The sequence below is a fragment of the Lolium rigidum genome, chromosome 2, assembly GCF_022539505.1.
Source record: "Lolium rigidum isolate FL_2022 chromosome 2, APGP_CSIRO_Lrig_0.1, whole genome shotgun sequence".
NCBI classification, from domain to species: domain Eukaryota; kingdom Viridiplantae; phylum Streptophyta; class Magnoliopsida; order Poales; family Poaceae; genus Lolium; species Lolium rigidum.
In genome coordinates, this window is record NC_061509.1 from 281,179,826 (window position 1) to 281,203,416 (window position 23,591).

The 23,591-nt window shown below is 49.2% G+C and overlaps 2 protein-coding genes and 1 non-coding gene across 3 annotated transcripts; 1 reads left to right on the plus strand and 2 right to left on the minus strand.

Moving 5' to 3' along the window:
* Positions 1 to 4,946: 4,946 nt before the first annotated feature.
* LOC124693549 (ankyrin repeat domain-containing protein 13C-A-like) lies at positions 4,947 to 10,445 on the plus strand. Its single transcript, XM_047227025.1, has 2 exons — positions 4,947 to 6,434; positions 9,681 to 10,445. Exons 1-2 carry the CDS (start codon positions 4,950 to 4,952, stop codon positions 10,074 to 10,076), a joined length of 1,881 nt encoding a protein of 626 aa, XP_047082981.1. The 5' UTR covers positions 4,947 to 4,949; the 3' UTR covers positions 10,077 to 10,445.
* A 681-nt stretch (positions 10,446 to 11,126) lies between these two features.
* LOC124693677 lies at positions 11,127 to 11,242 on the minus strand. The gene has a single exon (XR_007000144.1). It is a non-coding gene; the product is annotated as a U5 spliceosomal RNA (small nuclear RNA).
* Positions 11,243 to 18,294: 7,052 nt separating this feature from the next.
* On the minus strand, positions 18,295 to 21,528 carry LOC124691037 (kinesin-like protein KIN-10A). The gene is made up of 5 exons (XM_047224326.1): positions 20,494 to 21,528; positions 19,368 to 19,523; positions 19,143 to 19,250; positions 18,789 to 18,896; positions 18,295 to 18,705 (listed from the first exon to the last, which is right to left on the minus strand). The coding sequence occupies exons 1-5, from the start codon at positions 21,526 to 21,528 to the stop codon at positions 18,295 to 18,297; spliced, it is 1,818 nt and encodes a 605-aa protein (XP_047080282.1).
* Positions 21,529 to 23,591: the final 2,063 nt, after the last annotated feature.

The following is a 23,591-nucleotide window of genomic DNA, read 5'->3' on the forward strand; positions in this document are numbered from 1 at the left end:
GTTCCAGGCTGTTGGGGCCGCCGACGAGCCCGTCGGTGCTGTGCATCTCGATGTCGTACTTCGCCTTGAAGTGCGTCGTCCACCGGCGTCGTTGTTGTTGGCCGCCCACGTCGGATCCAACCGCTCCTTGGCGGTGAGTTGAGCCCGACGGGCCTTGATGGCGTCCCTCCATTGGTGCGTGCGCGGCTTCGGCGGCGGCGGGCACGCCAATGCCGTTCACGGCCATCTTCCGGCCGCCGCACGCATGGCGTCGCATGTCCGGCGGGGCTCGGATACCGGGCGTTATACGAGCGCCCACGCCTCCGGCACGGTGAGGCTGCCGCGGCCGAAGCCGTTCGCCGTGGCGATCTTGCGGGAGGGACGAGCTCGACATTTTGGAGCGGCGAGGAGAAGATGCGGGAGGGGGAGGCGGCGGCGACGAGAAGGTTTGTGAGCGGTGAGAAGCTGCAGGGCGTCTTTAAACAGCGGCGGCGGCAGGTGGTTGCACGCAATAACACCGGCGCGGACGGCCCCGCGGCCATGCACGACGAGACGCGTCCCTGCGTCGCCGGGAAAACGGGGACGCCGTTAGCGTCGCTTGACCAAAGGTAGGCGACGGGGTTTTAGGCTTCCGAGCGGCGGCGCCTCCCCTCCCCGGATCTTCGGGAGCGGCGGTGAGGGATGGAGAGTTGGCTGCACATCGTCGAGGAGCGGCGGGAGGCACTCGAGCTGCGGGGCCGCCGGCGGCGTGAGCGGCGCGCGCGGCGGATGTAGTGGCGTTCGACGCCCCGGCCCCTGGCAGCGCCGACGGTGCGGCGGCGGCAGCGTGGCGGAGGAGGCGTTGGCGGACACCATTGCGGCATTCGGCGCCTCCACGGAAGAAGAGCGCGGCGGCGGCCGGGACGGAGGAGATGAGCCGGCGGTGGGATGATGAGCGCCGGCGCCGGTCGAGGAGTGGGAGGCGCGGTATCGTGAACGGCGGGTGGCGATCGAGCGCCGGCGGCGGGAGTCGCTCGAGCGCCGAGCGGCGGCGGCGGCGGAGGAGCGTCGGCGGCGGGGAGCGGCGGCGGCGGCGACGGAGGCGGCCTGGGGGAGGCGGGCGGACGAGTTGGCGGCGGAGGCCGACGCGTTGGCGGCGGCGATGATGGGGGTGCCAACGGATGAGGAGGAGGCGCCAACCGAGGTGGAGGAGGACGACGACGACGAGTTCGAGTGGTCCGACGATAATGGGCCTCACCCGGACGAGACGGCCGATCAGCAACGCGCGCTCGTCGAGTCCTTCGAGTCGGAGAAGAAGCTCCAGGACGACGTCCGTGCTCGCGAAGTGGTGCAGATTCGTCGCGCCTTCGATTACTGCATGTTCCGTAGTTGCATGCAGAATTTGCATGCATAGGTAGAATTAAAATATTAGAAACGACTGTAGTTATTATTGAGTAATATATTAGGATATGCAACATGTAATTAAAACGTAAATAGCTAATTAAATGTGCCAACTAGAATTAAAATCAGTGCGGTCAGAGGCGTTGGTCTGCAGGCCAGGTTTGCTCGCGTGACATCAGGTACCATGCATCAAATTAATTTTCTGTACCATGCAGAGAGCTGCCGCCAGGGAGAGTGGAGGCATGCTCCACACATGCATGCCGCCCCATGCACCGGCGGCATGGCCCGCGCCAGTCGACGGCGGCCGGACGGCGATCTCTGCCACCTAGCGTGCCGCAACCTCGGGCGACGGCATGAAGTTGCTGCCACAGCCTCCGGCGGCAAGCTCCACGTGTCGCCTGGGGGCGCTGCCGCCACTGAGTACGTGGTCTTTTTTGTCAATTCGATTCGCCTGGGGGCGCTGCCGTGCCGCTCGTAATGAACCTTGTCTGGTGACTGTCTCATTGTTACGTTAGTTGACACCGCGCACGGTTTCAGGTTCAGAATTTATCAGGTACTAGCATGAATGGATGTGTGGACGTACGTGTCTGCGTCAGCACGGCACTGGCTTGCCCAACAGCCAACGACTTTTAGGCTACTTATAGTGGGAATATCATAGCTAGTAATATCACACATCTCAAAACATTTTGGTGACATGACATGATAATAAATGAAGAAAGAGAGTGGAGTGGTAACTAGCTATGTTACCAGAACATCACACTTCTCAAGACAAGATGAGTCTACAATCTAATAAATATAACATGCATGCCATCACATATAAGTAAGAGCAATTCCAATAGTGTAGCCAGCTGTTGGCTATAAGCCAAGTGCCATGTCATTTATAGCCAACTTAGAGCCAACATATACAATAGTGAGCTATAAAAATGTAGTACTTTATCAATGTATGGCCCACCTTTCACCCTCACAAAGTGCCTAGGAGCACGTGCTAGAGCTGGCTATTGCATAAGAGCCCACTCTCCTTCTCTCTCCTCCTCTCTCCTCCTCTCTCTCCTCCAACTAAGCAATAATATACTATTTTAATCCTTATAGCCAGCTGACTAGGACTTATTCTACTTGCTCTAACTATCCACTATGGAGATAGTAACATGAGGTAGTAACATGCACCATGTTACTACTCTATGTTACTCCCCACTATGACTAATCTTAAGGCCAGTACGGTTAGGTTTAGGGGCGTGTTAGCTCTGCTCTGTTCGTTGATTATCCGCGTGACTTGTGCGGTTTAGCCGATGGTAACAGCGACAGCCATGCTGCTCTTCTCTTTGCTCTCTTTCTCTTCTTGCTTCAGACAGACCGTCAAACCTGAATATTGGTCAAAGGACATAGGCCTAAGACTTCCAAACCTGAACATTGGTCAAAGGAGGTATACAAGGCAATGCGGTAGTACTTAGATATCCGGCACGGCAAATGTAGTCAGTGAACAGTTAAAAACACTTCTTGCCGACTTCAGAGTGAGACGTATGCAAAAAAAAAAAAAACCTAGTGTTTCCACCAATTTATTATAATCATCAAGAGCAGTACAGAAGACTACCAAAAGTAATAAAAATTACAAATAAGTCACCGGACCACCTAGTGACAACTACAAAAACTAGCGCGAATCGAAGGCGCGCTACCATCCTAGCCCCTCAATCACCGGAGCCAGAAAAAGCTTGCCGTAGTAGAAATTGTTTTTTTAAAACACAGTACAAACATAGACGCTCACATACACGTGCATACACTATTAACGCACACACGCACACCCTACCCCTATGAGCACCTCCGGAAGACTGAGCTGGCGGATTGGTTCTTAAAATTGACAATGTCACCACAGACGTCTCGCTGTCGATGGGAACGTCGTCTCCCACTGAATGAATATTCCGCCTTTATAAGACACACAGATGTCAAACCTGGTGTTTGAAGTCTGGTGGGCTCGGGGTACAACCACCCTCCTAACCACCCAACCTCAGGTTGGTTCTGGTCGTAGTAGAAATTGTTCTAGAAATCAGACAGGAAGTTGTTTTGCTAAGCCCCAAAAGGACTAGCACAACAGATCAACAATGATGATAGCCGTTGATCGAAAGAGATTGTCCTGAAATCACACTAACGAACACGAAACATACCATATTCTAGGAGATCCACACAACTCTGCGCAACCTTCCCCGGCTCTAGACGCACCATCGGAGCATGAATAGAGCAGGGAGGACCTTATTCTGACTTGAGGATATCGCCGTCGCCTCACCATCCTGAGGAAGACACCGAACAAACCTTGTACAAGAAACGGGAACCTCCCGCCGGCGAGAGGTTGAGGTCATCCATATTTCCAAGGCTTGGGAGGCCACAGAGGCGGGTAGACCGACCACAACATCGTCGGAGGGGACATAAAATCTAGCTGCTCGGGGGACCGCCTCTTTTTTCTCTTATTTTCCCTATCATATCGTTCGGTGTTAAAAAGAATAGAAAGTTGTAAAGTAGTTAAACTAGGTAGGAAGCTAAGTTTGCCCATATGAACCACCACGATAAAATAACATCATTCTTGATCGACAAAACCGCTTCGAGTCGAGAGACACTGAAAGATATCCGGTATAAAAACCGACATCTAAGACCATAAAACAAAAAATAACCACTTCTTATGTTTAGTCAAGGGGTAAATGCAAACATTACACGTTCACACTAGTACACCACTCCCTCCTTACCATACTTTTATTGTTGTGGTTCGACGGCATGCTCGAGGACATTCTCGCCGTTTATCTATGCAGTCCAGCCACTGAGTTGCCCTACCTCACAGGAATGTATTGCTTTTTTTTTTTTCTCGAGCTTGGGCGTGTTGGTGTTGTTGGATCAATGGACCTTTTTTTTGTTTCCAGTTTTCGTTGGTCCTCCATAAACCTATTTCAAGGATTGTTGTGGTCTTGATTCAATCTAAATTTAAAAGAACGAGAATTATGGAACGGATGGAGTAGATTTGATCACTGAACTAGTCGTGATCATCTACAAAATCCATGATCAATGACATCTAGTGGTTGGGTGACCATCGTTGTCACACAAGAGACAGCGGTAAAAAACCACTCGATGGATGTCCGCCATTGCATCATGAGGATGATGATGATGAACCACACGCAGACACCAAACCAGATCGGCCGTGCCCCAACCGGCAGAGACAGAGAGAGACGCCCAAGGAAGAAGCATTCCACGCTCTGCTGCTGCACCATCCCGCCTCGATCCACAGTTCCACACACACGCACAGCAAAGAAAAAAAACATCAGACGGACCCGTCTTCTCCATCCCGAAATAGCTGGACCACTTCCCCCTCGCCGGTCTCCCTCCCTCCCCGGTTCCCCACCCTCCCCGCGTCCTCCTCGCCGGCGCCGCTGCCGCCGTCCGGACCCGCGCCGCGCGCCGATCCACACCGGCCACGCCGCGCCGCGCGCCCCAGATCTGACTGACCCGCCACCCATGCCGCCGCCCCCTCGCCAGATCCGCATCGCCTAGCCACAACCCCACACGCCCGCCCCGCCCGCGGGCCACCGCCCCGCCACCGCCCGCCGCCGCCCGCCATGGACGACCTATCCCGGTACGCGCACAGCCCGGCCCACCTCGCGGTCGCGCGGCGGGACCACGCATCCCTCCGCAACCTCGTATCCGCCCTCCCGCGCCTCCCACGCGCGGGCGAGGTGACCACCGAGGCCCAATCCATCGCGGCCGAGTCCCTCGCGGACGCCGTCTCGGCCGCCATCGACCGGCGCGACGTCCCCCGCCGCGAGACGCCCCTCCACCTGGCGGTCCGCCTGCGCGACCCCGTCGCCGCCGACATCCTCATGACGGCGGGCGCCGACTGGTCGCTCCAGAACGCCGAGGGCTGGTCGGCCCTACAAGAAGCCGTCTGCACGCGCGAGGACGCCATCGCCACCGTCATCGCGCGCCACTACCAGCCGCTGGCGTGGGCCAAGTGGTGCCGCCGCCTGCCGCGCGTGCTCGCGTCCGTGTCCCGCATCCGGGACTTCTACATGGAGATCTCCTTCCACTTCGAGTCCTCCGTCATCCCCTTCATCGGCCGCATCGCGCCGTCCGACACCTACCGCATCTGGAAGCGCGGGGCGGCCCTCCGGGCCGACATGACGCTTGCCGGGTTCGACGGGTTCCGCATCCAGCGGTCTGACCAAACCTTCCTTTTCCTTGGCGACGGGGCTCGGCCGGAGGACGCTGGGGGCAAGGAGCTGCTGCCGGGGTCCCTCATAGTCCTCTCTCACAAAGACAAAGAGATCACAGACGCGCTGGAAGGAGCAGGAGTGCAGCCCACGGAATCAGAAGTCGCTCACGAGGTGGCGCTCATGTCGAAAACCAACATGTACCGGCCCGGGATAGACGTCACGCAGGCGGACCTCGTGCCGCACGTCAACTGGCGCCGCCAGGAGAGGACCGAGGCCGTGGGCCAGTGGAAAGCCAAGGTCTACGACATGCTCAACGTCCTCGTCACCGTCAAGTCCAGACGGGTCCCCGGGGCGATGACCGACGAGGAGCTCTTTGCCATGGAGGGCGAGGAGAAGAACGGGGGGAGGAGCGCCGAGCTTGAGACCGAGCTCGACGATGTGTTGACGGCCGAGGAGAGGAAGCAGCTTGATTCCGCGCTGAGGGGCAACAACCACGACGAGGAGCACGAGGAAGCGGCTGATCATCATTCGGATGCGAATGGCGGGGCGAAGGACAAGAAGGGCTGGTTTTGGGGCGGCAAGAAAGGCGGCGGCAAGAGCGACGAGAAGCCACCCAAGGCAGCGAGTAAGGATGAGTCGAGCGATCCAGGGAAGGGGAAGGAGAAGGGCAGCGGCAAGAAGAAGAAGGGCGTCTCTTCTGGGGACCCTAATAAGCTTGAAAGTGAGTACAAGAAGGGGTTAAGACCAGTGTTGTGGCTCACGCCGGATTTCCCTTTGAAGACGGATGAGCTCATTCCGTTGCTTGATGTATTAGCAAACAAAGTTAAAGCTGTCAGGAGGCTTAGGGAGCTCTTGACAACCAAGCTGCCCACTGGCACATTTCCCGTCAAGGTAAACCATCTGTCAAAGTTAATTATATTAGCCCATTCTGTTTCAGTTATTAGATGAGCTCAATTGATTACCTTGACTATGTTAACCCATTCTGTTTCAGTTATTAGATGAGCTCAATTGATTGCACTTTGCTGTTGATTTCAAATCAAAGTTTGCATGGTAGTAGGAGCAATTTCATACCGTTATCTGTCACACATAATGTTGTTTGAACCTCTGTTGTGATTCCATCTTTCTTTGTTCCTGCCTCGGATCTGACTATCTGATGTATGGCTAATTGGAATGCATGCTTACATTTTGGGGACTGGAATATTATAAGAGCATCTGCCGCTCAAGTTATCAAAACACTGAATGCATGCCCTCCTGGATCTTGCAAACTATATGTTGCTCTAACATTCAAGTTATCAAAACACTGAATGTAGCTGTACCATATTGTCTCTACTTTCACCATATCAACAAAGAAGGACTATCTGATGTATGGCTAATTGGAATGCATGCTTACATTTTGGGGACTGGAATATTATAAGAGCATCTGCCGCTCAAGTTATCAAAACACTGAATGCATGCCCTCCTGGATCTTGCAAACTATATGTTGCTCTAACATTCAAGTTATCAAAACACTGAATGTACCTGTACCATATTGTCTCTACTTTCACCATATCAACAAAGAACTTAACAAGCAAACCTTTTTCTTCCAAGCAAGTCACTGTTTTTTTTTTTGCCACATCTTTTCTGTTTTTTGAATCAACTTTAGATTCTTTGACAATACCTTGTGTTGCTACTCCAACAGACAGTTCAATCATGTCGCAAATTTCAGAAACTGCTAAAGCATATCTTTTTTTTAAATTATCAAAGCTTGCATATATTGCACTACCACTAATCCGCTTGGTGTCTTCCCCTGTTTAACCTACTCCATCGACATTTGTCAACACTTCCTTACCCTCATTCTCAATTTCAAATAGTACGACATCTTCTCAATGGGCATAGTTGCCTGAACTATTTTCCTTGTTCCTAACACTTCTAGAGTGAGAATTAATATTGGTCCAATACGGGAGGTCTACTTTATGGTCTCACTACTTTTAGTATAGTTTGAAGCCTGATCATATTTTATCAAATAACACTAGTACTGCTAGCTACTTGAGGCAACAGCTAACTAGTATCTGAAAAAAAAGGCAGGACTTGATCCACAAAAGGATGGTGCTATTGGCCATTGAATTATTTCCACACTCAATATCAATTTAGCCTGGCCTTTTGACCCGGTCTGATTTTCATTTCCCTAACTAAATAAATTTGAGTATTCAATCCCATTCGCTTGTGTCTGATACTGGACTTTTGTAGTCTGATGTGATCTGATGGAAGCATTTCCAGAATTATGCACTTGAAATCTCTTTTCAATCAACACCAGTATGCAACTTACCAGAATGCGGTAGCAGGTCTGGAAAGGCCTGTAATATGAGCGCTTGTGTCATGGATGATTAAGCAAGGATTAGTAGAGCAGTGGCAGTCTGGCTGAGCATGCAGCCATATCAAGGAGGGGCCAATTTAGCAAATAGAATCAAGAGTGGGCCAGTTTAACACACAACCTGATCTGAATATACGATGTATGGCTAATTGGAATGCGTGCTTACATTTTGGGGACTGGAATATTATAAGAGCATCTGGCGCTCAAGTTAACAAAACACTGAGTGCATGCCCTCCTGCACCTTGTAAACTATATGTTGCTCTAACAAGGACAGATTCATAAGATGCGGTCTTCACCATCTGCCTGCTCTGCTAGAGAATATAATTGTAGCTGTAACATATTGTCTTCACTTCCACAATATCAACAAAGAACTTAGCAAGCAAACCTTTTCTTTCAAGTCACTGTTCTTTTCCACATCTTCTCTGTTTGTTGAATCAACTTTAGATCCTTTGACAATGCCTAGCATGTTGCTACTCCAACAGACAGTTCAATCTTGTTGCAAGTGTCGGAAACTGCTAAAAGCATATCTTTTTTTAATTATCAAAACTTGCATATATTGCACTACCACTAATCGGCTTGGTGTCTTCCTCTGTTTAACCTACTCCATCAACATTTGTCAACACTTCCTTACCCTCATTCTCAGCTTCAAATAGTACAATACAATGGGCATAGTTGTCTGAACTATTCTCCTTGTTCCTAACACTTATAGAGATGGACCCCTTAAATGAATTTTGGTGAATGTTGGTTCTTGTTAGAGCTTTAGAGTGAGAATTAATATTGGTCCAAGACAGGAGGTCTACTTTACGGTCTCACCACTTTTAGTATAGTTTGAAGACTGATCATATTTTATCAAATAACACTAGTACTGCTAGCTACTTGAGGCAACAGCTAACTAGTATCTGAATTATTTCCACAAAAGGCTGGTGCTATTGGCCATTGAATTATTTCCACACCCAATATCAATTTAGCCTGGACTTTTGACTCAGTCTGAGTTTCATTTCCCTAACTAAATAAATTTGAGTATTCGATCCCATTCGATTGTGTCTGATACTGGATTTTTGTAGTCTGATGTGATGAAAGCATTTCCAGAATTATGCACTTGAAATCTATTTGCAATCAACACCATTATGCAACTTACCAGAATGCAGTAGCAGGTCTGGAAAGGCCTGTAATTTAACTGATGACATGAAAGGATACGAGCGGTTGTGTGTTGTGTCATGGATGATTAAGAAAGGATTAGTAGAGCAGTGGCAGAGCGTGCAGCCATATCAACGAGGGGCCAATTTAGCAAGTATAATCAAGAGTGGGCCAGTTTAACACACATAGTGGGCCTTTTCCTCTTAGTGGGTTAAGTAATAGGTCATTCTAAGGCACTATTCCGAGTGAAGCCTGGGCGATGGCCCAGTATGGTCAACCTGATGCTCCGCCAGTGTAGTGGACAGAATTGTTTCTTGAACTAGGATGTTTTCGTCGAGGATGGCTACTTTGCAGGGATGCTCCTTTTCTTTTTATATTTTCTTAAAGGGATGTATGCTGTGTACAACTCTAAATTACATGGTCTTTTTGTGGAACTCTTCTTTTATGTACATCCTGTGTTTTGTTTTTCTACACGAGGGGCCTTCTTGGTGTTTTATTCTGATGACCAAAAGAGGGAATATGCATGGGTGATAGATTCCAGCATCCATTAATCTGTACTTGATAGTGATTTCTAACGATTATAGAACTGTGCATCCATTAAGCTATGTTTTGTCATAGTGATTTCTAATACTTGTCCTGTTAATTTTCAGATTGCTATCCCTATTGTCCCAACAATACGGGTCATCGTGACATTCACAAAGTTTGAAGAACTTCAGCCTTTAGATGAGTTTGCCACCCCACCTACGAGCCCTACACAATTCCAGGATGCCAAGTCCAAAGATTCGGAAGGATCAGCCTCATGGTATTCGTGGGTTAGAGGGGGGCGCGGTGCACAGTCTAGTGACAGCGGCGATAGCAAGAATTTTAAAGATGAGGTCGATCCATTCCACATACCTTCTGAATACACCTGGGTCGATGCCAACGAGAAGAAACGGAGGATGAAGGCAAAGAAAGCCAAGAACAGGCGGGGTGCTGCTCGGAAACAGTCATCGAAAAGCACTTCCTCAGAAGGGGGCCAACGACCTATGATGGACGGCTTTGAGTAGAACACTCTCGTGGCATTAAGTTGCCCCTGCGTCCATACAAAGTTTAGGTGTCGATGATAGCTGCCCACCTGGCACAGATCGACAACGTGCCAGGTGAACACATGTGGTTCGGTGATCGATTCCGAGCCGAATCTCCTAGAGGGAGTACAGGATGGATTATACCCTGCTAGTCTGTAATTCAATTCTATTTTTGTCCCAGCCCCTTTTCTTCATGTATGTTTGATGATGATGATGATGATACGGCCTTGCTGTTGTTTAAAAGATGTGTCTGACAGGTTTAGGGTTCTAGTGAATACAATATGCAGTCATTTTTCATACAACGTGAATGCTCGATACTCGTGGTTCCTTCAAATGTATCATTGTTTTTTTCTGCCTATTGTTTCTGCTCATTCTGTTGATTTACAGTTGTACATCAGGTGTCTATTTACGGAAAGGTGATTTTGATGTTAGTTGTGAGACATGTTAACATCGTACTTTCTTCTTGACAACCTGTTTTTTGGCTTGTATATATGTGAGACCTGCCAATAAGCATTTTAGGCATAACAAGAATGCAACACTGGATCACCAGCAACAAGAGCTAAGCAAAACCGTTCAGATATAGCCGTGAAAGAAAAGGGACCAGGCAACACTGGCTGCCACATACTGCAGGAACCAACTCTAAGCTCAACACAGCTCACACCGTCTTTGTGAGGTTCAAAATTTGCCTGGCAGCTCTGGACGACTTGTTCCTCGTCGGTTGAACATGCCAAGACAGACACTTTCAGCATCCCGGTAGCCCGGCGGAAACAACACGGCGCGAGAGCTTGACCACACCATCATCATCGACAGGCAGTCCATCGTCTCCAACACCGACAGCGAGCAACCTAGCTTGATGGCTGGTGGCGCAGATGAGCCTAGTCGGCCAGGGAGACAAAAAAAAAAAAATGCTTCTTGCAGTAACGGGGGCACGCCAGCCTATGTTATGTGATAACCCCCTTTCCTAATTGAGCTAAATTTGGAAATTCATAGTATCACAACCAAACCTTTGAAATTTTTAGAACTGTGGGACCCAACTCAAAAGAGGCAGGACCCTTCAAAAATTAGCGTATGCTGCTCAGTGTGGCGTGCACACGGTATTCTTTAGTAAAAGGCGAAAGAATAGTTCGCTTTGTGCTCACCACGCAGCTGCATGCCCTTCACAGCTCGCACACCGCTGTATTATGTAGTCAAGCTCGCTGTCTTCTCCAGGTTAGCTAGACGATGTGGGACTAAACGAAGACAGTTAGCTTAGCTACAGCATTTGCTTTCCATTCTAGTGCCATCGCACATGTTCAGTAGCAAAGCCCACTCGGGCCTTTCCGGCCCAGCCCACGCGGTCGCAGCGGGACCTGTGTGAAAACATTGCCAAAAAAAAAATGCGCTTTTCCATGTTTGTATCATCACCCGGGAGATGTATGTTCAAAATACAAGCTTTCAGTCAGGCAAAGAAGATAAATTTTGTGATCGGCTCTGGTTCCTGCCACTCTGCACTTGAATGCCCCAAGTTGGAGAATCTCCAGGAGATTCTGGAAAAAAACGTCAAACCTATGAAATAACCGCTATTTTCTGGTACGAAAAATAGGAAAGCTCACACAAATACGAATCTTGAAGCAAAATAACGCTATACTTAAACCCTTATAGCTCGCTGACTAGGCTTTGTTGTATTTGCTCTAAAGAGAACGTCTTATTTTTCGTATAAGATAAATGTAAGTGTGCTTGTAGATTAGAGATAGCTCTTCCGGGATCTATGCTAAACCATGATCTGTTTGTCCTAGATTATTATTATTTTATAGTATTTTTCATCAATTTATTTTAGCGATAATTGTATTTCATATGAATTTTTTTAAATAGCTTCTAGCTATGTCAAAAGAATTGGTAACATTGACGCGTATGTCTAAGCGTAGATATGGCTATCTATAAATAGTTCATGGATTTATAATGAGATCGACAAGTCTTCAACTTTTTCTTGAAGCGGAATCTTAACATTCCATTGTAGCCAACCCAAAACGCAAAGGAATATCTTGTGAGTAGTGATTTTCGAGTAGTATTGTTTTTATGAGGACACACGTTTCGTTTCAAGAGGGAAAAATAACGAGGTAGCTAGCTAGAGCCAGCTCGATTGATAGATGGATCAATAAATCAGTACACGCATGTGAAATCGTATCAGCACACGCAGGCCAGGCCGAGAGAGTCTTTTGTTTTGAGCGTGCGCATGCCGCAGAGTCAAGTGGACTTGGGGCGGGCAATACAGCCCATGAAGCAACGATAATACAATTGGGCTTAATTCCGACCAACGAATAATGATGACATCATTTTGGTGAGCACTAAGCTAATTCTCAGTAAACTAGCCTCTAGAGAGACCCCAAAAAGTAATCATCACACACAGAAGAGGGACCAGGCAACAGTTGCTTCCATACGACAGGACCCAATCTTAAGCTCAACGCCTGAGCTGACACCGGCGTCCGCAGCCACGAAAGACGCTTCGCAATGCTTTTCATTACCCGCGATAGAACACGCCGAGACGAAAACCTTGAGCATCCCACCCTTCTGAACAGAGACGACGCGGCGCGAGAGCCTGATCATGCCATCGGCAGCATCAACCGGCAACCCATTGCCACCGACATCAAGCAGCTTCACTCTCGCGCCCGCGCCCTCTTTTCTAGCGCCGGCGGCGCTAAACACGCCCTTGAAACCATCCGGCCATGACCCTCCGGTGACTCTTACGTGGACCGTGGCTTCGATGGAATTAGCCACCAGACCGAACCTCAGCTCCAGCGTGCTATGCTCGGAAGGGTAGAGTCCGGTAACTATGCATCCGACACGGTACCTCGCAACTACGCGGCTCAACTCCTTATCCTTTGATGGTTTAGTAGAGCCCTTCACTTTCAGCACGACCTCGATGTAGGAAGGATCGGTCGACACCACGACCGCACGGCTCGGACCGGTCAATGTTAAGTACCGATCCTGCTTGGTGATGGTTTGACAGTCGTCTCTCTCGCGGTGGAAGATAATGTTGCGCTTGCGATCCACCACGTCGCGGACGGAGATCATACCATACACTTGCAGTGGCCAGCGTAGACCCTTTTTGATTGATGCAACCTTGACCGAGAAAACCTGCAGAGTGTCCATCCTGGCGACGTCGCAGTCGCTACCATGCGTGTAACACATGGCGGGGATGGTTGCTGCAAACATACATGCGATTAGCTGTGAGGAGGAGGAGGAGGATTATTTCTAGTTAGCTAGCTAGTCGTAGCGTCGGTGAAAGAAGAAACTAATAAATTCGACAATTGTGGAACTTTGTCTAAGATTGATCCGTCAAAATTTATTTAGATCTATACCTAGATGCTATTTAGTGGCCAAATACATCTGAAATCTATATAAATTTCAGACAACTTTCAGAGGGAGCATATAGTATCATACTACTACCAAGAATTTAGCAGAGAAGAGCGGATTTAAAGAGGCAGCGCGCGCCAACTTACTGTTCTCATCGTAGGCACAGTAGTCGCTAAAAAGTCTGTTCCACAAATCCTCAAATTTAGCGCCATGATATTCTGCATCTTCAAACACCCTCACGGCCTGAAGCGCGTTACTAGCATCGCTCTTCTTGGCATCATCTGCAGCAGCTTTACTAGCTACTGTCACAGATTCTTCAGCGTTGCCAACTTGTGTCGCAGATTCTTCAGCTCCGGTCGCATAAGCTTCAGCTTCGGATCCTTTCATAGCCTCTGCGACGACTTGTGTCACCTCGGCGGCGGCGTGAAGCACCGTGCCCACGGCTTTGGTGGAGGCTGCTGCTGCTCGATGGATCTTGGTCGGTCGGGGCAGCGGCGTATAAATAGTACCAGCCGGAGCCGATCGTTGACGAAGCTGAATCGAGTTGGTATCGGGCTCCGTTACGCGAGAGACCCTGCTGGCCGGACTAGGCAAGGATCGCCTCGACTGGAATTTGCCGATATGGAAGATCTGTCCTCGTCTGCTTGACCCCTTCCCCTTCCCCTCTCGCGCCAGCTCCTCCGGCGCATCCTCCCTCCAGCCCCTCCGCTCCATGTCCTTCGTTGGACCCCAAGGCCCGTCTGCAAGCCTCGCACGTTTGAATCGGCTAAATTCCAGTTGAGGCCATCGTTCCATGGTCCGGCCGACAGGTGTTTCGCGAGTAGAGAAATTCCATACTCGGGTAATTTGTTATCAAATCCGATTCCAACACGAACCAGAGTCGCCAGCGATCGGCTCGCGGCTCGTACTATTTGTATGTACCTGCCCCAGCAGGCCGCGAGCACAAGCCAACATCGATCCACCGAGCAGCAGCAGCCTTCACCAACGCCGTGGGCACGGTGCTTCACGCCGCCGCCGCCGAGGTGAGTCACGCAAGTCGTCGCAGAGGCTATGGAAGGATCGGAAGCTAAAGCTCACGTGACAGGAGCTGAAGAATCCGCGACACAAGTTGGGAATGCTGAAGAATCCGTGACGACAGTAGCTAGTAACGCTGCTGAAGATGCTGCCGAGACGAGTGATGCTGGTAGCGCGCTTCAGGACGTGATAGTGTTTGAAGATGCAGAATATTTTGGCGCCGAGTTTGAGAGTTTCTGGAACAGGCTTTTTAGCAACTACTCGGCCTACGATGAAACCAGTGAGTTCGCTCGCTCCCGCTACCTCCTCCTCCTCGCTTAATTTCGTTCTTCAGCCTGCGCTGCTAGGATAGTATATCCTACTGAGTTTTCTGATATCACTAGATTCTTCCTTCAATGACGCTAGATAACTCAAAAGAATCTTCTCACAGCTAATTACATATACGTGACTGATCTATGCAGCAACTATCCCCGCCATGTGTTACACGCACGACAATAGAAATGCCGACAACGTCAGAGCAATGGACACTCTGCAGGTTGTTTCTGTAAAAGTTGCATCGATTGAAGAGGGTTTACACTGGCCGCTGCAAGTGTTCGGTATGGTCTCTGCGCGCGATGTGTTGGATCGCAAGCGCAACATTATCTTTCACCGCGAAAGAGATAACTGTCAAACTATCACTGAAAAGGTCCGTATATCGTTCGTTTTTCCTGGGCCCCATTAACTATTAGAGTCTGACTTGTAGTTTGTCCAACTAGGCAACTAAAGTTATAACAAGTCTTTCTGCTGCAAGTTCATGGATATTAATAGGTGCTTGTGAAGAAACTGCAATAAACATGAAACTTTAGCTTCTAGCTAGTAGCTTTTGCCCGATGTTCACGGATAACATGTCTAACAAAGAATCAAAACTGTATTTTAATAAGTTTGCTAGTTTGGTTGTAATTGCGGTCTGTGGAAAAAATATCAGAGTTCTTTAAGGCAGTTTTACGACATGACGATTTAATGCTTCAAGTATATGTGCACCTTATCTTTGGTTGTCAGTAAAGGATTAGGTTTCCCTTCCATCATTTGTGTTATGCACCTCACATCATTTATCTCAAGCACTTTGATTCAACACATCTTTTTGTTATCTGTACTTTAGCTTGCTTCTTACATTTTGCTTACTGGGCTCCTTCATATAGACAGTTTTGTATTTTTAGACATGCTTGCTGACCGAACTCATATCTATATGCACTTTCGCTCTCGGCCAAATTCTGTGCATCACTTATACTGTGCTATATTTGCTCGGATATTCAAGTTGAGTTATGCTTCTGGCTTTTTGCCATTATATCATTGAATAAAATAGATTAGTTATTCTCCACTTGACCAATTTTTGACAAACCATTATTGTTTAACTAATTTATTAATTGTTACATGCACACAGGACCCATACTTAACATTGACTGGTCCTAGCCGTGCAGTTGTGGTGTGCATTGATCCTTCTTACATTGAGATCGTGCTGAAGCTGAAGGGGGCTACTGAATCAGAGGATAAAGAGCTAAGCCGCCTAGCTTTGAGTTACCGTCTCTCTTCCTTGGTAAATGGTCTTTACCCTAGTGAGCTTAGCACGTTGGAGTTGATATTTACCCAAGAATATTGTTCTGTGGAAGCCACGGTCCATGTAAAAGTCACTGGAGGGTCATGGCCAGATGGTTTCAAGGGCGTGTTTAGTGCTGCTACCGCTAGATCAGAGAGCTTGAAAGTCAAGCTACTTGATGTTGGAGACGATGGGTTGCCGGTTGATGCTGCCGATGGCACGGTCGGGCTTTCACGCCGCGTTGTCTCTGTTGAGCTAGACGGGATGCTGAAAGTTTTCGTCTCCGCGTGTTCTGCTGCTGGTGATGAAGAGCACTGTGAAGCGTCTTTCGTACCTGAGAAAGCCGGTGTTTCAGGTGTTGAGCTTAAGATCGGCTCATGTCGTATGGAGGCAACTGTTGCCTGGTCCCTTTTCTGTCGCCATTGACTGCTGCCTGCCTGCCTGCGGTATGTCTATCTCTAGAAGGGAAGCAACCAGTGCCTGAGCCCATTTGAACTCAGTTTCAGCGATTTTCTTCGGTTTGCTGGAAGCAGCGTATCCCCCATTGTATTTACATTGTTATGCTGGAACCGGTGAATCTGTAGTTTCTATGCTGGTGTTATAATGGTACTTGCTGTTAAACTTGTTCCCAGTGGTGTTACTTTTAAATTAACTTAATGAGGATATACTGCAGACTCTAAGAACCCTTGCTCCTGTAGAAACAAGCATGAGAATGACTGCATACTCCAAGTATCCATACAGTATTAGGGATGCGACACTACTGGGCCCTCAACCAATGAAACACATCTCTTAAACAACAGCGCAGGGGCCTTGAAGAAAACCACAAAGCAACCATCCTTTGATAAAAACTTTGAAGTTAAACAAACAATTATGTACAATAATCCTTTGCTTAATCAATCACGAATAAAGCGCGTGTATCATTTCATATGCATCAGTTAAATTTAAATTTACTAGCCTTTCCAGACTACCAAATCCAGCTTCAGACAAAAACAAATGGGATCAAATAGTCAAAATTCATGTAGTTAGGGGAATGTAACTCAGTCTGGGTCAGAAGGCCAGGATAAATACATAATGTGTGTGGAAATAATCCAATGGCCCAATAGCACTACACCTTTTGGCATCCAGTCCTGCATTGTTCAGATACTTGTTCAGATGCTAGTTAGCTGTTGCCTCAAGTAGCAATCAGTTCAAGTCTTCTTTTAATAAAATATGACCAGGCTTCAAACTATACGAAGAGTGGTGAGATCGCAATGTAAACCTCTTGCAGTGACACAAACATTAATTCCCACTAGTGCTCTAGCGAGAAACAATATTCAACAAAATTAACTGATGGGGTCCATGTCTAGAAGTGTTAGGAACAAGGAGAATAGTTGAGGAGACTATAGCAATTGTGACAGATATTGTTTCAATACACGAAGTCAGTTAGTGGTAGTGCAATATAAGCATGTTTTAGTTATTCAACAAAAAACAGATACTTGAAGTTACTTGCGACATGACTGAACTGTCTTAGCAACTCACTTTGCATTGTCCAAGGATTTAAAGTTGATTTTAACAAAACAGAGAAGATATGACAAACAAACACTGACTTCGAAGAAATTGTTTGCTTAAGTTCTTCCTTGACACTGAAAAAACAATACAGCTCAGCTACGACCATATGCTCTAGCAGAGCAGGCAGATGGTGAAAGACCACATCTTAGGACTGTGTCCCTATTAGAGCAAGATATAGGTACAGTAGGGCACGCATTCAGTGTTTTCTTTATGAAAAAATTGCACTCAGTGTTTTCATAACTAAAGCGCCAGATTTTTTTTTTCGAAAAGGAGGAGGATAACCCCCAGTCTCTGCATGCATACATCATTTTATTTGGATGAGAATTAAACAGATACTCTTATAATATTTTGATTCCCCAAAATGTAAATGATTGAAATGTGAGCAGGCAGGATGAGACAAGCAATAACAATGTAAAAATATATGGAAATTTAGGAACAACTTAACATGAACTCCTACAAACATAGCAACAGAGAGGACGTTGAACAGAACATGTTTTAACTAAATCATGAACTTAGAGCAGAGATCGTCGACTTAAGAAGTGTCCAAATATATTCAAAACAGATAGCACAAGGATATGCAATCTAGATGTAGCCAGTCAACTACTTGCATATTTCTCCCTATTTTTGGAATTTTGGTGAAGCGCCACCCAAAAGAAATATACCTCTAATCATGGGCAGTCCACCTCCAGACCAAGTTTTGAAAAAGATGGTAAGTCTAATCAGGAACCTCTACTATTCATCCATGCATAGCTTCTCACGCTCGACCTCTTGCAGCCGCTGCTTCGTGGCAAGGAGTTCTTGCTGCTGCATAAGCATCTTGTCTTCCGTTGTCCTCAGCTCACCCCACAGGAACCGAGTCTCCTCGGCGACTCTGATCACTTCCTCCTTCGCAGCTGCCTCCCGTGCTTCCACCAGACTGAGCTTCGTCCTCAGCCGTGCTAGCTCCTCATCTTTCAACTGTATCACATTTTGGGCTTCTTTAGAGCTCACCTTGTCCCTTGGTGTTGATGCGTGAGCAGCCCGGGTGATGCATTTCGCTCTAGCCCCGTACTCCAGGGTGGATATCGTCTTGTGAAGTTCCTTTGGGTCAGGACTTGCACACAGGATCATAAGGATTTTTGATCTCTTGTCTTCAAATGAATCCTGAAATTCCATGAAGAAACATGTAAGCTTTAAATTATCCATATGGGGAAGATAAATACGAAAGGCATGTGGTTCTCCAGTACCCGTAACAGCATTGTGAGCTTGCTGTCCCGAAATGGTATATGAGAGTCGCCGTTGGCAATCGACTCAAACACCCGTTTCAATGTGTTTGCTTGGTTGATAGTTCCAGTCTGTGGAAGATCATTAACAAGTGTTACGAACTCGATATGCAAATAAAATTATTAATTGCATTGCAAGTTGTTCATTAGTTAGCTGCTAAAAATATGATATGGCATGTTTACACATTAACTAATTGTTCTAGTGTATCTGGGAGTACATAATAATGACTTGACTGCAGACTGTCAATCAGTATTTCAAAGAGAAACTGAAAATCATTGGGTACTACTTAATTAATAATAAGCTGTAACATTGCGCACCTCAGATTTGGCTTCATGGCCAGTTTGGCCTACAGCTTCTATGTTCTCGGAGCCAGCCATGTCAACAAGCATGAGCCTTCCTCCCACTGACGGCACATCCACAATTATCTAGACAAGTAAGACAAAAGCAAACGCAGTGAGGAGTATGATCTTATAGAAACATCATGGTTAATGGTTACAACCTACAAGTAAGAAGAGGAAGAAGAAGAACTGATTGCAACCAACCATGCAGTGGCTCCGGGAACTCCTCGCATTACAATGTGTGCTCTTCACAGCACGTCGCTTCTCCACTTTGACGACTTCTTTTGCTATCTTCCCAGCTTCATTTTCAGAAATGTATGTGGCATTCCTGGCTTTGGTTCCCATTACTTCTAGCCTCACCTGTACATCGTGTATTGGAAGCTTCAGCAAAATAGTTGCCGGATGGCACAAGTTCACAAATTCTGATTCCAGATTCACACTCAATGGCTAACGAAACTCAAACATTGACACATAGCGACAACGTGTCAACATGTTTTGTCATATTAAGTTGTGCTTCTTAAAATTCATGTTACAATTAAGGACTAACTAATTCAAATATATGTCAATCCCTGGGGACTAACAGCTAACACCCTAGAATGGTATTATCAATCAATCGCTAAATAATCTGATGACAACTTAACTAGTACCAAATAGCGAGTTTTTCCACTGGGTTGATTACAGTCCAACAATGGTTGGGTCAGAGGCTAAGTTTCTCATGCAGTGGTGAGGTGTTCATAGAAAGCAAGGCCTCCTACCTACACAGCGAATTCCTAAGAAAATACCCACCATTTTTAGCATGCACATAAGCATCTTTGCCATTGATGATCCAAACAGTCACAATGGATAGATCATCTGTGAGAAGGGGATCCCCAATGCATCCTAAATTCCTAATTACCACCGACCTCAATGTATGTTGGTGGAGAGGGCGGAAGGGATCAATGGATTGTTCATCATCTAAAAAGACTCACTGTGATCCTCTGCTCTGAAATTATCCCAATAACTACCAAAAACAATCACAATAGATCAAACGACAAACACACCGAGGCTTCCTGGACATAAGAGCTTACATCTGGCAAGGCTGCAAATAGGTTTAGCATGGCATGTAAATCTCGAAAGGTAGAAACACGAGCGTTCGCCTTGCGCATGGCCCCACGGGGGCAACAAAATGACTGGCTGGATTAAATCAACTGACACATTCCCAACAGAAATTTATACTCCCATTACTCACAAAATTCAGGCCGGCATTGCTGCTAGATAGCTGTCGACATACAAGTACTCGTAACTGCAACTGCAAATAGAAGCTAGCACGCAATGTTCAGAACATACAAACCTTGGGCTTGGGTCCTTTGGCATTCGCTCCCCCGGTTCCGGCGAGTAGATCATAGACCTCCTCGTTGTAAATCTCCAGGACGGACACCCGGACGGGCTCGCAGCCGTTGCCGCCGCCTCCTCCCAGTACGTCCCAGAGCGCCCGGAAGACGATGCCGGGCTGGTCGGCGCAGCCGAACATGGTGTGGCTCTTCCCGGACCCCGTGGGGCCGTAGACCATGACCGTGCACTTGGCGCCTGCCCGCACGCCCTCCACCCTGGACCGCACGAACCGGCCGTAGAACCCCTCCAGGCCCTCCTCCTCCGACGCCGACACGCCGTCGAGGGCGAAGTCGCGGTGGCACGACGAGCGGCCGCCGCCCGCGTCGTGGGACGGCACGCGCACGCGCACGGACGTCGCGCCGACCTCTAGGGCAGACGCGTCGGCGGTGAGGTTGCGGATGCGGCCGATCACCTCGACCGGGTGCTCCGCGGCGCGGCGGCGCGGGGTGGTGTACGACGGGGACGAGTCGGCGAGCCGTCGCCTGCTCTTGGGGGCGTCGACTCGGCGGCTGGTCATCGGGATGGAGGAGGTGTACGGGGAGTCGGCGAGGCGGCGGCTGGTCTTCTGGGTGGAGGAGGTGTACGGGGAGTCGGCGAGGCGGCGCCTGCTCTTCGGGGTGGAGGAGGTGTACGTGGAGTCGGCGAGGCGGCGCCTGCTCTTCGGGGTGGAGGAGGTGTACGGGGAGTCGGCGAGGCGGCGCCTGCTCTTCGGGGTGGAGGAGGTGTACGGGGTGACGTCGAGGCGGCGCTTGAAGGGAGTGCGCGCGCCCGCGTCCGTCTCGCCGCGGACGACGCTCCGAATGCTGCCGATGACCTCCATGATGTGCTCCATGGTGGCGCCGCCGCCGCCGCCAGGGTGGCGGTTGCTGGACGGCGCGGGAGTGGTCCCCGGGAGGAATACGAGCCGGCGCTTGGAGGCGGACGCGCCGGGACTGGGGTCGAGGGCCAGGCGGCTCGGCCGCGGCGGCAGAGGAGGGAGCGGGGGCGGCGACATCGCTGCTGCTCTTGGCCTTGGCGGAGCTAAACAGCGGCAAGCGTCCGATTGGCGACTGGGATTACTATTTGCGAGACAAGAAGTGGAAATGCATCCGTGAAGCTGATACTAGTACATGGCATATTGGTATAGGATGTTCATTTATGCAGTACTATCAAGAATATTTCTATTTTTACACATATGACAGCTGTATTATTCTTTTTTCGCGTGAGGACCATTGACCCGAATCTCGAGAAAACCTAAATAGAAAGAGTGGTTGTGATATCACCTTCGCCCTAGATCAGGCGCACCATCTACGTGTCCGACAAGAAAGAAGGCGAAGAAGGGTGTGTTCGGTTCTGGAATTATGAGCAATGAGACGGGATGGTTCCGCACCTAGCGATCGTTCCTGTGTTTAGGACGGTTCCACAAAGAAGAAATGGAACTGAGTAGTTCCTAGGAACAGAATATACCCTCAAGATGCAGAATGGACTCATCCGACCAAATTTGTGGAATCTGGAGGAACGGCTCGATAAGCATTGCTCCACGCATGCGAAAAAAAGTCTAACGTTCTCGCTAATCTCGCTCCACGCAGGCCAAGGACCCGCCGGCGGTGGCGTCTAGGCACGAGCAGCGGCAGGAACGTGACAGCGGCCAGCACGCGCAGCGGCGTCCAGGCAAGCACGCCCGCAGGTGGCTAGGCAAGCGTTGTGACGTCCAGCCAAGCACGCCCGTAGGTGGCCAGGCAAGCGCGGCGGTCAAGCACGCGCGGCCGCGGCAGGCCATGCTCCACCGATTTTGCCTCTGATGTTGGCACGGCAGGGCAAGGGGCATCGTCGCCGGCGGGATGGAGGTCGGGAATGGAGATCAGGCAGGGAAGTTTTTTTTATTTTTCCCTTTGTTAATTTTGATTTAGACAACAAAATCGTGTTTGTGCGATTCCACAACCGAACATTAAATGGATCCGTTTGGTTCCTTGATTTTTTTCCGAACCAAACAAGAGATCGGAGCCGTCCCACACCCGAAATGATTTGAAATGGAAGCCAGCCAGCCGAGCTCTACTAGGGGTGTAGATGTCGCGTAGCTTCCTGCCCTGACAAGCCTCTAGCTAGTCTCTACCCGTTGCTGCATGGGGAAGGAAAAAAGAGCGAAAGATTTTCTCACCAATCCATTCACTCTGACTGCGGCGCCAAGATCTGGGAAAAGATTTCCCCTATCGCTTAGAGCATCTCCACTCGTCCCCCCGACGAGGCCCCCGGCGAGCGTTTTTTCCATCCGGACGGCGTAATTCGGCCCAGTCGCGCCCCCGGTTTCTCGTTTTCGTCCGGATTTGGGCCTAAATCCATCCGGCGATCCCACGCCATCCCCGGCCCCCCGGGGAGCGCTCGGGGACTCCGGACGAGTGAAAGCGGGCGTGGCCCCAACTTGTCGGCGACAATGGCCTCCGATCTACGGCAAAACCCTCGTCTTCCCGATCTACGGCAAAACCCTCGTCTTCCCGATCTACGGCAATACCCTCGTCGAACGAAAGCTTTGAACTCTCAAGTGGTGCAACATAGATAGATTATATATATATTTCGAATATAATTCGAATAAACATAAAAATTACATATAAAAACTTTAAAACTAAACTACTTCTTCTTCTTCTTAGAAGGCCCCGCCTCATCGTCGGTCGCGGCGACGCTTCCGGCTCGTCACCTCCTCGTCGGAGGAAGTTGAGTCCTCCTCGTCGTCGTCCTCATCGGCCTCTTCGTCCTCCTCCTCCTCGCTCCTCCTCCTGCTCCCGCTCCTCGCTCCTGCTCCTCCTCCTCTTCCTCGGCCTCTTCCTCGGCCTCGCTCCTCGGCTCTGCTCCACGGCCTCTTCGTCCTCCTCCTCGTCGTCCCACTCGTCCTCGCCGGCCGGCGGGGGGAATCGTCGCTGCCGGACGATGCAGCTGGATCCCACCAATGGCGCCATCCAGGCGGCTTCCCCTCGCTGTCGGTGTCCGATGGCCAAGAGATATCGCTCATGGTTGACGGAGGATGGTGACGAGAGAACTGATGAATGGCTCAGCCCGTCGAAAACCGTTTATGTAGGTCTCTCG

Excerpts from the sequence above, each read along its gene's own strand:
- LOC124691037 (XM_047224326.1), bottom strand. The coding sequence starts at position 21,528 with ATGTCGCCGCCCCCGCTCCCTCCTCTGCCGCCGCGGCCGAGCCGCCTG. Across the intron at positions 19,251-19,367 it reads GTTCCCGGAGCCACTGCATG|ATAATTGTGGATGTGCCGTC; the intron begins GTTGGTTGCAAT and ends TTACTTGTCTAG. Across the intron at positions 18,897-19,142 it reads GCCATGAAGCCAAATCTGAG|ACTGGAACTATCAACCAAGC; the intron begins GTGCGCAATGTT and ends GATCTTCCACAG.
- LOC124693549 (XM_047227025.1), top strand. The coding sequence starts at position 4,950 with ATGGACGACCTATCCCGGTACGCGCACAGCCCGGCCCACCTCGCGGTC. Across the intron at positions 6,435-9,680 it reads CTGGCACATTTCCCGTCAAG|ATTGCTATCCCTATTGTCCC; the intron begins GTAAACCATCTG and ends GTTAATTTTCAG.